The sequence below is a fragment of the Coregonus lavaretus genome (genome assembly GCF_964263955.1).
Source record: "Coregonus lavaretus genome assembly, chromosome: 9".
Classification (NCBI taxonomy): domain Eukaryota; kingdom Metazoa; phylum Chordata; class Actinopteri; order Salmoniformes; family Salmonidae; genus Coregonus; species Coregonus lavaretus.
Genome location: NC_139996.1, coordinates 7,908,039 through 7,922,584, shown reverse-complemented (window position 1 = coordinate 7,922,584; position 14,546 = coordinate 7,908,039). Strand labels below are relative to the sequence as shown.

Below are 14,546 nucleotides of genomic sequence, written 5' to 3'. Positions count from 1 at the left end.
GCCGACGCTTGGCATTGCGCATGGTGATCTTAAAGAATTGTGTGTGGCTGCTCGGCCTTGGAAACCAACGAACAGTTATTGTGCTGCTTCCAGAGGCAGTTTGGAACTCGGTAGTGAGTGTTGCAACCGAGGACAGACGATTTTTACCAGCTACGCGCTTCAACACTCGGAGGTCCCGTTCTGTGAGCTTGTGTGGCCTACCACTTCGCTGCTGAGCCGTTGTTGCTCCTAGACGTTTCCACTTCACAATAACAGCACTTACAGTTAACCGGGGCAGCTCTAGAAGTGCAGAAATTTGACGAACTGACTTGTTGGAAAAGTGGCATCCTATGACGGTGCCACGTTGAAAGTCACTGAGCTCTTCAGTAAGGCCATTTTACTGCCAATGTTTGTCTATGGAGATTGCATGGCGGCGTGCTCGATTTTATACACCTGTCGGCAACGGGTGTGGCTGAAATAGCCAAATCCACTAATTTGAAGTGGCATCCATATACTTTTATATATAGTAATGTGTGTGTGAGTATGTGTTCACTTCGGTTCATGCTTCATTACCATAATTAGAAACAGTTTGGGATCAAGTCCCGCTGAAAAGGGATAGTTTTCAGTTTACTGAAATATGTTGTTGTTTGTTTGTTCTTCAACATGTGTAACACAAATATAATCAAAACTGACAAGCAAACGCATGTTTATTTTCATATTAGTTTCAATTAGTCAGCTAGTGTAGTGACCTTTCATCTTTGGCCAATCACAATCCGTCTGAGGCTTTGACACATGCAACACTGCATTGGACTCAGCCACGCACAATCAGACAGAGTATTTGACTCACCAATCACACGCAGCTCTGCGTCAGCGTAGATGACTCCATGACGATTCTCCGCTATACACTGGTACATCCCAGAGTCCTCAAATGTCAGACCGCTGAACTTTAGATCATGCTTATCGTACTGTGGAAACAGAATAAATAAATACTAAACAATTATATAATAATATAATATGCCATTTAGCAGACGCTTTTATCCAAAGCGACTTACAGTCATGCGTGCATACATTTTTGTGTATGGGTGGTCCCGGGGATTGAACCCACTACCTTGGCGTTACAAGCGCCGTGCTCTACCAGCTGAGCTACAGAGGACCACAATTATAATAAGCATTTCAAAATCACAAAAACATATTTTTTTCATTTAACATGGCATGCATTGGTATTACTAGATTGTGTCTCAATGACAATAAGTGTAATCTCAATGTTAAAATTGAAACATCAAAATGCTTTTGAAATCTAGGAAAACTAAATGCATGCAATATTTAATTAACTAGCATCCTTCAGCATTACAATGGGTTTGAAGTATGATGTTACATTGACATCAAAGTCCTCCCTCCCACTCTGTGCTGCCACTGCCTGCCTGCCTGCCTTCTCTTCTGGGTCTCTTTCAGGATGGGGTTAGTGTTACAGTTACTATGGCAGTGAGAAATGCAACCTCTCTGGGCTGGCACACTCAGAAACAAGAAGAGGTACTTTTTCCTCTCCTTGCCTCTCCTCCTCTCCTCCTCTCCTCTCTTCTCTCTCCTCTCTCCTCTCTCCTCTCTCCTCTCCTCTCCTCTCCTCTCTCCTCTCCTCTTCTCTTCTTCTCCCCTCCTCTCCTCTCCTCTCCTCTCCTCTCCTCTCCTCTCCTCTCCTCTCCTCTCCTCTCCTCTCCTCTCCTCTCCTCTCCTCTCCTCTCCTCTTTTCCTCCTCTCCTCTCCTCTCCTCTCCTCTCCTCTCCTCTCCTCTCCTCTCCTCTCCTCTCCTCTCCTCTCCTCTCCTCTCCCCTCCCCTCCTCTCCTCTCCTCTCCTCTCCTCTCCTCTCCTCTCCTCTCCTCTCCTCTCCTCTCCTCTCCTCTCCTCTCCTCTCCTCCTCTCTTCCCCTCTTCTCCTCTTCTCCTCTTCTCCTCCTCTCCTCCTCTCCTCTCTTCTCTCTTCTCCATGCTGGCATTCTCTCAGAAACAACAAAAGCTACCCCCTGAGTCTTGACACTGTGCCCTGTGTTCAGACTATTCAGACTCTGAGGAGTACCCCTGCCAGCGGCCTGTCACAACTGTGACACCCTGATGCTGGCTGCTGGCCTTGGTAGAGAGGGTAGTGCTTTTCTATCTAATGGACCTGGATTTTCACACTACTGAGCCGAACCGAGCCGAGCCAAACCAAGCTGGCCTGGTTACGCATCCACCATAGTTGCTCGAACACTATTGCCAGGTAACCCCAACCACACTGTGCTGACTCAGATATTTTGTCAACATATAGTATTTTGTCAACATACAGTATTTTGTCAACATATAGTATTTTGTCAACATACAGTATTTTGTCAACATATAGTATTTTGTCAACATATAGTATTTTGTCAACATATAGTATTTTCCAGTACAGTTCCAGCAGCTATGGTTGGTGCTGTTCAGCACAGCTCAGCACAGCTCAGCACAGCTCTGTTCAGATCTGTTCAGCTCTGCTCAGCTCTGTTCAGCTCTGTTCAGCTCTGTTCAGCTCTGTTCAGCTCTGTTCAGCTCAGCACAGCTCTGCTCAGCTCAGCACAGCTCTGTTCACCTCAACCCATCAGTGTTAAAAGGGTATGTGAAAGGACTCTTACCGAGTGGCTGTTCTTGAGCCAGTGGACGTGGGGCTTGGGCTTGCCACTGGCCTCACAGGACATTGTGTAGTCACTGCTGATGTCTCGCTCTGTGCTGCTGATGAACTCTGTCCACTCTGGGAAGGCTGGAACGGAGTGAGATGACACAGAAGAAGAGGAAAGGAGACTGTACAGTACGTGTACGAGGCCTGAGTCCTATCTTGAGATCAGCGCACAACATAAATGCATGATTTATGTGAAAACCTGAGTTAAGCATGAACAACTCAAATTAGGACTAAGCCCTGAGTGAAGAGGTGTTGAATCATAAAAATTGGGAAGTCAGTGACATGCAACTAGAAAGCTGGAGAGTATATACTGTATTATAAAGTGGGTGGTTCGAGCCCTGAATGCTGATTGGCTGAAAGCCGTGGTATATCAGACCGTATACCACGGGTATGACAAAGCATTTATTTGTACTGCTCTAATTACGTTGGTAACCAGTTTATAATAGCAATAAGGCACCTCGGGGGTTTGTGGTATGTTGCCAATACAGTGCCTTGCAAAGGTATTCATCCCCCTTGTTGTTTTTCCTATTTTGTTGCATTACAACCTGTAATTTAAATTGATTTTTATTTGGATTTCATGTAACGGACATACACAAAATAGTCCAAATTGGTGAAGTGAAATGAAAAAAAAAACTTTTTCCATAAAATTCTAAAAAATAAATAATGGAAAAGTGGTGGGTGCATATGTATTCACCCCCTTTGCTGTGAAGCTCCTAAATAAGATCTGGTGCAACCAATTACCTTCAGAAGTCACATAATTAGTTAAATAAAGTCCACCTGTGTGCAATCTAAGAGTCACAGGATCTCAGTATATATACAGTCGTGGTCAAAAGTTTTGAGAATGACACAAGTATTGGTCTTCACAAAGTTCGCTGGTTCAGTGTTATGATATATTTTTGTCAGATGTTACTATGGTATACTGAAGTATAATTACAAGCATTCCATAAGTGTCAAAGGCTTTTATTGACAATTACATTAAGTTTATGCAAAGAGTCAAAATTTGCAGTGTTGACCCTTCTTTTTCAAGACCTCTGCAATCCGCCCTGGCATGCTGTCAATTAACTTCTAGGTCACATCATGAATGATGGCAGCCCATTCTTGCATAATCAATACATTTCGATGTTTTGTTCCCCGAGCCACTTAGTTATCACTTTTGCCTTATGGCAAGGTGCTCCATCATGCTGGAAAAGGCATTGGTCGTCACCAAACTGTTCTTGGATGGTTGGGAGAAGTTGCTCTCGGAGGATGTGTTGGTACCATTCTTTATTCATGGCTGTGTTCTTAGGCAAAATTGTGAGTGAGCCCACTCCCTTGTCTGAGAAGCAACCCCACACATGAATGGTCTCAGGATGCTTTACTGTTGGCATGACACAGGACTGATGGTAGCGCTCACCTTGTCTTCTCCGGACAAGGTGTTTTCCGGATGCCCCAAACAATCGGAAAGGGGATTCATCAGAGAAAATTACTTTACCCCAGTCCTCAGCAGTCCAATCCCTGTACCTTTTGCAGAGTATCAGTCTGTCCCTAATGCTTTTCCTGGAGAGAAGTGGCTTCTTTGCTGCCCTTCTTGACACCAGGCCATCCTCCAAAAGTATTCGCCTCACTGTGCGTGCAGATGCACTCACACCTGCCTGCTGCCATTCCTGAGCAAGCTCTGCACTGGAGGTGCCCCGATCCCACAGCTGAATCAACTTTAGGAGACGGTCCTGGCGCTTGCTGGACTTTCTTGGGCGCCCTGACGCCTTCTTCACAACAATTGAACCGCTCTCCTTGAAGTTCTTGATGATCCGAAAAATGGTTGATTTAGGTGCAATATTAGTAGCAGCAATATCCTTGCCTGTGAAGCCCTTTTTGTGCAAAGCAATGATGACGGCATGTGTTTTCTTGCAGGTAACCATGGTTAACAGAGGAACAACAATGATTTCAAGCACCACCATCCTTTTAAAGCTTCCAGTCTGTTATTCTAACTCAATCAGCATGACAGAGTGATCTCCAGCCTTGTCCTCATCAACACTCTCACCTGTGTTAACGAGAGAATCAATGACATGATGGCAGCTGGTCCTTTTGTGGCAGGGCTGAAATGCAGTGGAAATGTTTTTGGGGGATTAAGTTCATTTTCATGGCAATGTGGGACTTTGCAATTAATTGCAATTCATCTGATCTCTCTTCATCACATTCTGGAGTATATGCAAATTGCCATCATCAAAACTGAGGCAGCAGACTTTGTGAAAATTAGTATTTGTGTCATTCTCAAAACGTTTGACTACGACTGTACACCTGTTCTGAAAGGCCCAAGAGTCTGCAACACCACTAAGCAAGGGGCACCACCAAGCAAGCGGCACCACGAAGACCAAGGAGCTCTCCAAACAGGTCAGGGACAAAGTTGTGGAGAAGTACAGATATGGGTTGGGTTTTAAAAAATATCCAAAACTTTGAACATCCCACGGAGCACCATTAAATCCATTATAAAAAATGGAAAGAATATGGCACCACTACAAACCTGCCAAGAGAGGGCCGCCCACCATAACTCACGGACCAGGCAAGGAGGGCATTAATCAGAGAGGCAACAAAGAGACCAAAGATAACCCTGAAGGAGCTGCAAAGCTCCACAGCGGAGATTGGAGTCCATAGGACCACGTTAAACCATACACTCCACCGAGCTGGGCTTTACGGAAAAAAGCCATTGCTTAAAGAAAAAAATAAGCAAACACGTTTGGTGTTCGCCAAAAGGCATGTGGGAGACTCCCCAAACATATGTAAGAAGGTACTCTGGTCAGATGAGACTAAAATTGAGCTTTTTGGCCATCAAGGAAAACGCTATGTCTGGCGCAAACCCAACACCTCTCATCACCCCGAGAACACCATCCCCACAGTGAAGCATGGTGGTGGCAGCATCATGCTGTGGGGATGTTTTTCATCGGCAGGGACTGGGAAACTGGTCAGAATTGAAGGAATGTTGGATGGCGCTAAATAAAGGGAAATTCTTGAGGAAAACCTGTTTCAGTCTTTCAGAGATTTGAGACTGGGATGGAGGTTCACCTTCCAGCAGGACAATGACCCTAAGCATACCGCTAAAGCAACACTCGAGTGGTTTAAGGGGAAACATTTACATGTCTTGGAATGGCCTAGTCAAAGCCAAGACCTCAATCCAATTGAGAATCTGTGGTATGACTTAAAGATTGCTGTACACCAGCGGAACCCATCCAACTTGATGGAGCTGGAGCAGTTTTGCCTTGAAGAATGGGCAAAAACCCCAGTGGCTAGATGTGCCAAGCTTATAGAGGCATACCCCAAGAGACTTGCAGCTGTAATTGCTGCAAAAGGTGGCTCTGCAAAGTATTGACTTTGGGGGGGGTAAATAGTTATGTACGCTCAAGTTCTGTTTTTTTGTCTTATTTCTTGTTTGTTTCACAATAAAACATATTTTGCATCTTCAAAGTGGTAGGCATGTTGTGTAAATCAAATAATACAAATCCCCCCAAAAAATCAATTTTAATTCCAGGTTGTAAGGCAACAAAATAGGAAAAATGCCAAGGAGGGTGAATACTTTCGCAAGCCACTGTATACCACGGCTAAGGGCTGTATCCAGGCACTCCACGTTGCGTTGTGTAAAAGAACAGCCCTTAGCTGTGGTATATTGGCCATTTACCACACCCCCTCAGGCCTTATTGCTTAACTAGTAGACTAGAGACAGGGCCCTACCTTCTACAGAGACCCGGGCCCTGTGCCAGTCTTTCCCTTTGGAGTTGAGGGCTTCACACTCGTACGTCCCCTCGTCCTCATACTGCACATGGTACAGGTGGAGGTGGGCCCCTGCCATGCTGACCTCATGATTGGCCGGCAGCTCTCCGTCCATCTTCCTCCACCGGATCTGAGGGATGGGGCTGTGTAGAGGGAAGGAGCTTAGACATACAGTATAATCCCATAGCCTTGTCATGTGAACATATATACACAGCTGCATTACAATAAACCATGTCATACTATAGGTCTGAGCTAGGATACATAATATCATTGATTCTCTAATATACTTATGAAAACTGTCTACTTCAAAATGTACTTGTAGCAATGTACTGGCTATATCCAGACTTACTTTCCCAGGGCAAAGCATTCCAGTGTGATATTCTGGCCCGCCAGTGCAAAGGTGTCTGGGAACTTGACTTTGATATCAGCAGGGTACTTCCTGATTGGGCCTGGTTGGTGGAGAAACAGGAAATAGAAACGACTGGACTTGAGTCACCTGTTTATTCATAACACCCCCTCATAGGCAGAACAACTTAGACCAGCAACAATACGTTAGTTCACTCTGTGTGCTGACAAGGTGATGCATTTGGTTGGAGGCGCTTCATTGTAAATGGTGGTCTCCGGAAGGATAGGTTAGCTGTGCTGCATCACACACACACACACACACACACACACACACACACACACACACACACACACACACACACACACACACAGTGCTTCCAGCTCAGTTTGCCCTTCATGATGTGTGTACAGTACAGTGTTAGATATGGGCACCGACACAGCCAGAGGCCCCTGTTGTAGTGTGATAATGTAGTCATGATAAAACATATGCATGACAGAGCATAGAGCTCCTGAAGTGTTGTTGAGTAAACTAGTGTTCTCCCCTACAACCTTCTCAACTACAACACAACATGCTAGACTGATCCCTATACTGTCTGTGCTCTAGACAACTCATTGGGTATTTCCCATACCTAACATGACATGACCATAGGAGTTGGCAAGACAGCACAAACAGATCTGGGACCAGTCTAAGAACATGCTAGTTTGTGTCAGATAATAATAAATCAAATAAAAACAACTTTCTATGCCTGTGATTTGTGGTTGTCCCACCTAGCTATCTTAAGATGAATGCATTAACTGTAAGTCGTTCTGGAGAAGAGCATCTGCTAAATAACTAAACTGTAAAATGAGTAGGCCTACATGGGTTGGTAGTAGGTAATGTTAGCAAACAAACGAGGAGGACTGACTGAGAACACAAACAAGTAGTAATTGATGAACTCTAGGTGAACTCTAGGTGAACTCTAGGTGAGCTCTAGGTGAGCTCTAGGTGAACTCTAGGTGAGCTCTAGGTGAACTCTAGGTGAACTCTAGGTGAACTCTAGGTGAGCTCTAGGTGAACTCTAGGTGAACTCTAGGTGAGCTCTAGGTGAACTCTAGGTGAACTCTAGGTGAGCTCTAGGTGAACTCTAGGTGAGCTCTAGGTGAACCCTAGGTGAGCTCTAGGTGAACTCTAGGTGAACTCTAGGTGAGCTCTAGGTGAGCTCTAGGTGAACTCTAGGTGAGCTCTAGGTGAACCCTAGGTGAGCTCTAGGTGAACTCTAGGTGAACTCTAGGTGAGCTCTAGGTGAGCTCTAGGTGAACTCTAGGTTTCTCTGACTCCAGAGATGGAGACTGTCTGTGTTCCGCCCTACTAACCCTATCTCGCTTATCCCTGAGATTCACCCTCTCTTAGCCAGGTTCATGTGTGGTTCTCTGGTCTTAAGATGGACCAACTCTATGGACCAACTCTATGGACCAACTCTATGGACCAACTCTGTCCTAAGCAAACTACAGACAGTAGGTAATTCTGTGACGACTAAAACTTTGATAATGATCAAGGTGATCTTATAGGTCGTAGGGATATGAATGATGCTGAATAATGGGAGGACTACCTTTACTGATTCCTATCTTTTAATAGGTATCAAAAACAGCAACTAACGTTCAGCCAGGGGGACGAGGGTTATGTGCATACTGGTGGATGTTGTGGTAGCCATTATGGGGCACAGTTTCCTATCTCAACGTAGAGGAAAACAGCAACTAACGTTCAGCCAGGGGGACGAGGGGTATGTGCATACTGGTGGATGTTGTGGTAGCCATTATGGGGTACAGTTTCCTATCTCAACGTAGAGGAAAACAGCAACTAACGTTCAGCCAGGGGGACGAGGGGTATGTGCATACTGGTGGATGTTGTGGTAGCCATTATGGGGCACAGTTTCCTATCTCAACGTAGAGGAAAACAGAAACTAACGTTCAGCCAGAGGGACGAGGGGGATGAACTTGCTGAAGACGCTCTTGGCGATGGAGGAACTGGAGACGAAGCAGGAGTAGTTGCCACTGTCAGATGAGTCGACCTGGTGACAGACATCAACAATTCATGAAAACAGAAGCAGTGCACTATATAAGGGGATAGGGTGTCATTTCAGACACAGCCATGTCAATGTTAGAAGTCTACCTTAGAGATGTAGAGGTTCCCCGTAGTCTGAGAGATGAAGCGACGTTTATCCAGCGGGATGAAGACGGGGAACTCATTCAGAATCCAGCGGAATGACAGCTCGTCTACAGAGAGAACATATACAATCCGCAGCCTGTCAGTCACGGAGGAAGGGGGTGGTGTGTCAATATGGAGTGGAGCCAGGAGAAAGGCTGAGGAGCTCTTACACCCGTTTCACACTATCATCCTGACCAAGGATATTAGCCTATAGTACATACCTTTCAATTCTAACCATAGGATATACATTTTCCTTTCCAGCAACTATGGTGGATACATAACCAGGCCATCAGTACAGCTTGGCTTGGCTGGGGTTGGCTCAGAACAGTAGTGTGAAAGGGTATTATATCGTGCTCTCCGCTCTCTCTTTCTCTCTCTCTCTCTTTCTTTATCTCTCTCTTTCTTTCTTTCTTTCTCTCTCTCTCTCTCTCTCTCTCTTTCTCTCTCTCTCTCTCTCTCTCTCTCTCTCTCTCTCTCTCTCTCTCTCTCTCTCTCTCTCTCTCTCTCTCTCTCTAAAGCATTTCATGCTCTAATATCAAACTGTCGTCGTGATGCTGTGAAAGGAGCTGAAAAGGACAAGTCTCACTCAGGAACTGTAATTCTGTAACCGCGGCGGCAGTTGAAAGACGTTACCATGGTTTCACAGAATGGTTTGGCTGGATGAATTTGCATAACATGAATATGAATTTCTGCGGTACAGTATTCTGGTGGAGCTCCTGTTTGATACCAAATGGGTTTGTTTAATGATGATCAAAGAGAAAGAAATAGAGGGATCCAAAGGAACTAACACACGCCTGAACGGATCAGTGTAAAGTACCATTGACGAACAATAAAGAGCGACACTATAAAAATACATAAAACGGCACTACAACAGCTTATTTTGTCTCCCACATCCCTACACTGAGACTAGAGGTGCCAAACTCAGCTCTGGACTACAGTGTGAGAAAATAGCATGCAATATGATGTGTCAGAGGCAGCCTCAGAGCCTATGTCATTGAGGAGTAGTACAGACAAGTACCAGCAGGGGGCAGACTTTCATTGATTTTCACTGTTATGACTATCTGGGATGATGGCCTGAGTCTTAACATACTGTTAGGTTGGATATGATACTACCATAGAGATACATGTAATAGGTGCAATGCTACAGACCGTAGCATAGCCTAGCACCATAGCATTCATACAGACACACGACTCACTGCAGATTGTTTTTGAACAGACCGTTGAACACATAAGCACAGAAAATGATTTCAGACCCCGCCCATGTACTCCACTCAGGCAGACGCTATGGGGTCCCCACATGTAAGCTGAACAGGTTTAAGCCCTCCTTCATTCCTGTGTCCATCAAATACCTAAACAGCAACAAGTAAAGCTGAGCTGGGTTAGTAGGCCACTGACTGAATGTAAGGGAAATGTGCAATATGTATCATCTATATGAGAAGGCTATATGAGAAGTGCACATGAAGTGCACATGTGTGTATGATGGGTAACGTGTATTATGTTCAATGTGTAATGTATCGTTTTAATCTTCCCCTCAGGACATTAAAGTTCATCCTATCCTACCCTATACCCAGCCATGTCTCACACATCTTCAAACTTTAGTTGAGACGTCTTGAGACACTTTGAGACATGACATAGACACTATTCAAGACATCATAAGACATCATAAGATAGATTTTGAAGACGTCTTGAGACACCATCTAGCATTAGCATTAGCCATAACAATGACCTAGCATCATATAATTAGCCGTTAGCTTAGCCTAGCACTTACCTGGGTAGTGTGGGGGAGGAGCGCAGAGCAGCACTGCCCCCTGGCCCTCCTTCACATACACCGCCTCTCTCTCCTCAGAGGAGAACAAGTCCAGGTCTTAGAGAAAGAGAGAGGGGGCGGCAGAGGACAGAGAGAGGGTGGGGGGAGAGGACAGAGAGAGGGCGGGGGGGGAGGACAGAGAGTGGGTGGGGGAGAGGACAGAGAGAGGGTGGGGGGAGAGGACAGAGAGAGGGTGGGGGGAGAGGACAGAGAGAGGGCGGGGGGAGAGGACAGAGAGAGGGCGGGGGGAGAGGACAGAGAGAGGGTGGGGGGAGAGGACAGAGAGAGGGTGGGGGGAGAGGACAGAGAGAGGGTGGGGGGAGAGGACAGAGAGAGGGTGGGGGAGAGGACAGAGAGAGGGTGGGGGGAGAGGACAGAGAGAGGGTGGGGGGAGAGGACAGAGAGAGGGTGGGGGGAGAGGACAGAGAGAGGGCGGGGGGGAGGACAGAGAGAGGGTGGGGGGAGAGAGAGAGAGGGTGGGGGGAGAGGACAGAGAGAGGGTGGGGGGAGAGGACAGAGAGAGGGTGGGGGGAGAGGACAGAGAGAGGGTGGGGGGAGAGGACAGAGAGAGGGTGGGGGGAGAGGACAGAGAGAGGGTGGGGGGAGAGGACAGAGAGAGGGTGGGGGAGAGGACAGAGAGAGGGTGGGGGGAGAGGACAGAGAGAGGGTGGGGGGAGAGGACAGAGAGAGGGTGGGGGGAGAGGACAGAGAGAGGGCGGGGGGGAGGACAGAGAGAGGGTGGGGGGAGAGGACAGAGAGAGGGTGGGGGGAGAGGACAGAGAGAGGGTGGGGGGAGAGGACAGAGAGAGGGCGGGGGGAGAGGACAGAGAGAGGGTGGGGGGAGAGGACAGAGAGAGGGTGGGGGGAGAGGACAGAGAGAGGGCGGGGGGGGGAGGACAGAGAGAGGGTGGGGGGAGAGGACAGAGAGAGGGCGGGGGGAGAGGACAGAGAGAGGGTGGGGGGAGAGGACAGAGAGAGGGTGGGGGGAGAGGACAGAGAGAGGGCGGGGGGGAGAGAGAGAGAGAGGGTGGGGGGAGAGGACAGAGAGAGGGCGGGGGGGGAGGACAGAGAGAGGGTGGGGGGAGAGGACAGAGAGAGGGTGGGGGAGAGGACAGAGAGAGGGTGGGGGGAGAGGACAGAGAGAGGGTGGGGGGAGAGGACAGAGAGAGGGCGGGGGGGGAGGACAGAGAGAGGGTGGGGGGAGAGGACAGAGAGAGGGTGGGGGGAGAGGACAGAGAGAGGGCAGGGGGAGAGGACAGAGAGAGGGTGGGGGAGAGGACAGAGAGAGGGTGGGGGGAGAGGACAGAGAGAGGGTGGGGGGAGAGGACAGAGAGAGGGTGGGGGGAGAGGACAGAGAGAGGGCGGGGGGGAGAGAGAGAAGGGAAGGGAGAGAGTGACGGGGGAGAGTGGGGAGAGGAAGACAGAAAGAGTTCATATTCATTAACAAGCCTGGATAATCCACTGTCACACTTTCCCTCGCCTCATTTATGTAAGAACACTTATCCTCCAATACTCTTAGACCCTGCAACCTCTCTCTCAAAACTACTTCAAAACCAGGACCTGCATTTAACTAGTTGGCAGGCTTGTAATTTGCAACTGTCATCTTTCAAAGTGAACTTACTATCGATTCAGCAGAAGTGATTACGTGTCATGCTACGCTCTACAAAGTTTGACCATTCAAATTCCATTTCCATAGCTGTTATGATGTGCCACTGCTGCCTCTCAATCAGTGTTCCACTCACATAGGCATGAAAGCTAAAAGTCCTGCCAATTATAATGTGTTACATAATAATGGGGACGGGGATCCCATCCAATCACGTCCAATCCACTCCACTCACATCCAAACTGGACAGTGGCCTCTCTGCTGACCACGGTGCCATAGTTGTTGGTGGCCACACAGGAGTACTTCCCAACGTGTTTGTTCTTGATGGGGTTAGAGATGACCAGGTTTCCTCCCACCAAAGTGTAGTGGTTGTCATCGTCCAGGTCTATGTCCCAGCCGTTTAATCTCCACCTGAGGAGAAAGGAGGGGACAGGGCCATGTGCTCTTGAGCCAAAAGGAGTTCCCTAAATGGCCAGATCACAGTTCAAAACTTTTACTTTTACTTCACTACATTCCTAAAGAAAATAATGTACTTTTTACTCCATACATTTTCCCTGACACCCTAAAGTATTCGTTGCATTTTGAATACTTATTAGGACTGGAAAATGGTCCGATTCACACACTTATCAAGAGAACATCCCTGGTCATCCCTACTGCCTCTGATCTGGCGGACTCACTAAACACACATGCTTCATTTGTAAATCATGTCTGAGTGTTGGAGTGTGCCCTTTGGCTATCTGTAAAGAAAAATAAAATGGTGCTGTCTGGTTTGCTTAATATAAGGAATTTGAAATTATTTCTCTTTTTACTTTTGATACTTAAGTATATTTCAAATCAAATACTTTTGGACTTTTACTCAAGTAGTATTTTACTGGGTGACTTTCACTTTTACTTGAGTCATTTTCTATTAAGTTATCTATACTTTTACTCAAGTATGACAATTGGAATACATTTTCCAACGCTGCATTACATTTTTTACATTACATTTACGTCATTTAGCAGACGCTCTTATCCAGAGCGACTTAAAAATAGGTGCATTCACCTTATAGCCAGTGGGATAACCCCTTTACAATGTTTTTTTTTTTTTTTTTTTTGGGGGGGTGGGGGGTTGGAGTAAAGGGGGGGGGGGGGGGTAGAAGGATTCCTTAAAGATGCTGAGTACAGATTGATATACAGTCCACACAGCACAGCAGATGTGTTTTAGGGAGGGTTAGAGGAGGTGAGAGACGGTGAGAGACGAGGGATATACAGTACAATACAGCCCAGCAGGTAGAGTTTAGGGTGGCTATGAGGAGTGAACAGAGCATATGTTACTTGTATGTGGCAGTTGGGTTGGCTCGTGCTTGACAGCTCATGGTGATTTTGGCCTCAGGTGACTCCTCGGGGTAGATGGTGTCGACCGGCTGATCCTCAAACACCGGCCCGTAACCTTTAGCATCGTCTGAAAGGAGAGAGACACACAGACAGACAGACAGACAGGGTTAACGACTTAGAACCTAACGGTTTAGACAAACAGTATATGACATCATCATAACACACACACTAGCCCATAACCTGTAGCATCGTCTGAGGAGACAGACACACAGGGTGAATGACTCAGGACCTACTAGGTCAGATAGACAGAGACAGACAGACAGACAGACAGACAGACAGACAGACAGACAGACAGACAGACAGACAGACAGACAGACAGACAGACAGACAGACAGACAGACAGACAGACAGACAGACAGACAGATAAGAAAGTGATATAAAGTTGAGTTTATTTTCTTTCACGAAGAAAAACATTTGTTATGGACTAATTGTATTCTGGCAGTAGAAGAACAACATGATGAAATGTCAGTATTTTCCCAGAAACCTGGTTCCTCACCTTGGTGTTTCTTAGTACTGCAATGTCTTCTGACAGAGAGGTACAGTCTCAGGTGCATTAATAACCTACTATATTGTGGTGAGTGATTTTGAAGGAGTCAGGCGCAGGAGAGTAAAACACAGAATAAAAGGCTTATTCCGAAAGCACAGCGGTACGCAGCAATGCGTCAAACACTCCAATGCGAAAATCAGGCGCACTGGAAACAACAAGGCACACGGGTGAAATATCCCGGAGATACAACATACAAGGAGCTTCACCAAGCTAAACTAACCTCCACAATGAACAATCACACACAAAGACAAGGGGGCAGAGGGAACACTTATACAGGTACTG

The 14,546-nt window shown here is 46.8% G+C and overlaps 1 protein-coding gene across 1 annotated transcript in view; it reads right to left on the bottom strand.

Moving 5' to 3' along the window:
* LOC311134927 (contactin-1a-like) overlaps positions 1-13,752 on the bottom strand; it is a gene marked incomplete at its 3' end in the record, with an annotated part of 40,509 nt that extends 26,757 nt beyond the window's left edge. Inside the window, exons 1-9 of the mRNA XM_084168693.1 lie at positions 13,658-13,752; positions 12,579-12,754; positions 10,702-10,797; positions 8,898-9,001; positions 8,694-8,796; positions 6,753-6,852; positions 6,365-6,546; positions 2,619-2,743; positions 827-944 (exon numbers count right to left, since the gene is read on the bottom strand). Of these exons, the coding sequence (XP_084024819.1) occupies positions 827-944; positions 2,619-2,743; positions 6,365-6,546; positions 6,753-6,852; positions 8,694-8,796; positions 8,898-9,001; positions 10,702-10,797; positions 12,579-12,754; positions 13,658-13,698 (1,045 nt within the window). The 5' untranslated portion in view covers positions 13,699-13,752. The remainder of the gene's footprint in view (positions 1-826; positions 945-2,618; positions 2,744-6,364; positions 6,547-6,752; positions 6,853-8,693; positions 8,797-8,897; positions 9,002-10,701; positions 10,798-12,578; positions 12,755-13,657) is intronic.
* Between the last annotated feature and the right edge of the window lie 794 nt (positions 13,753-14,546).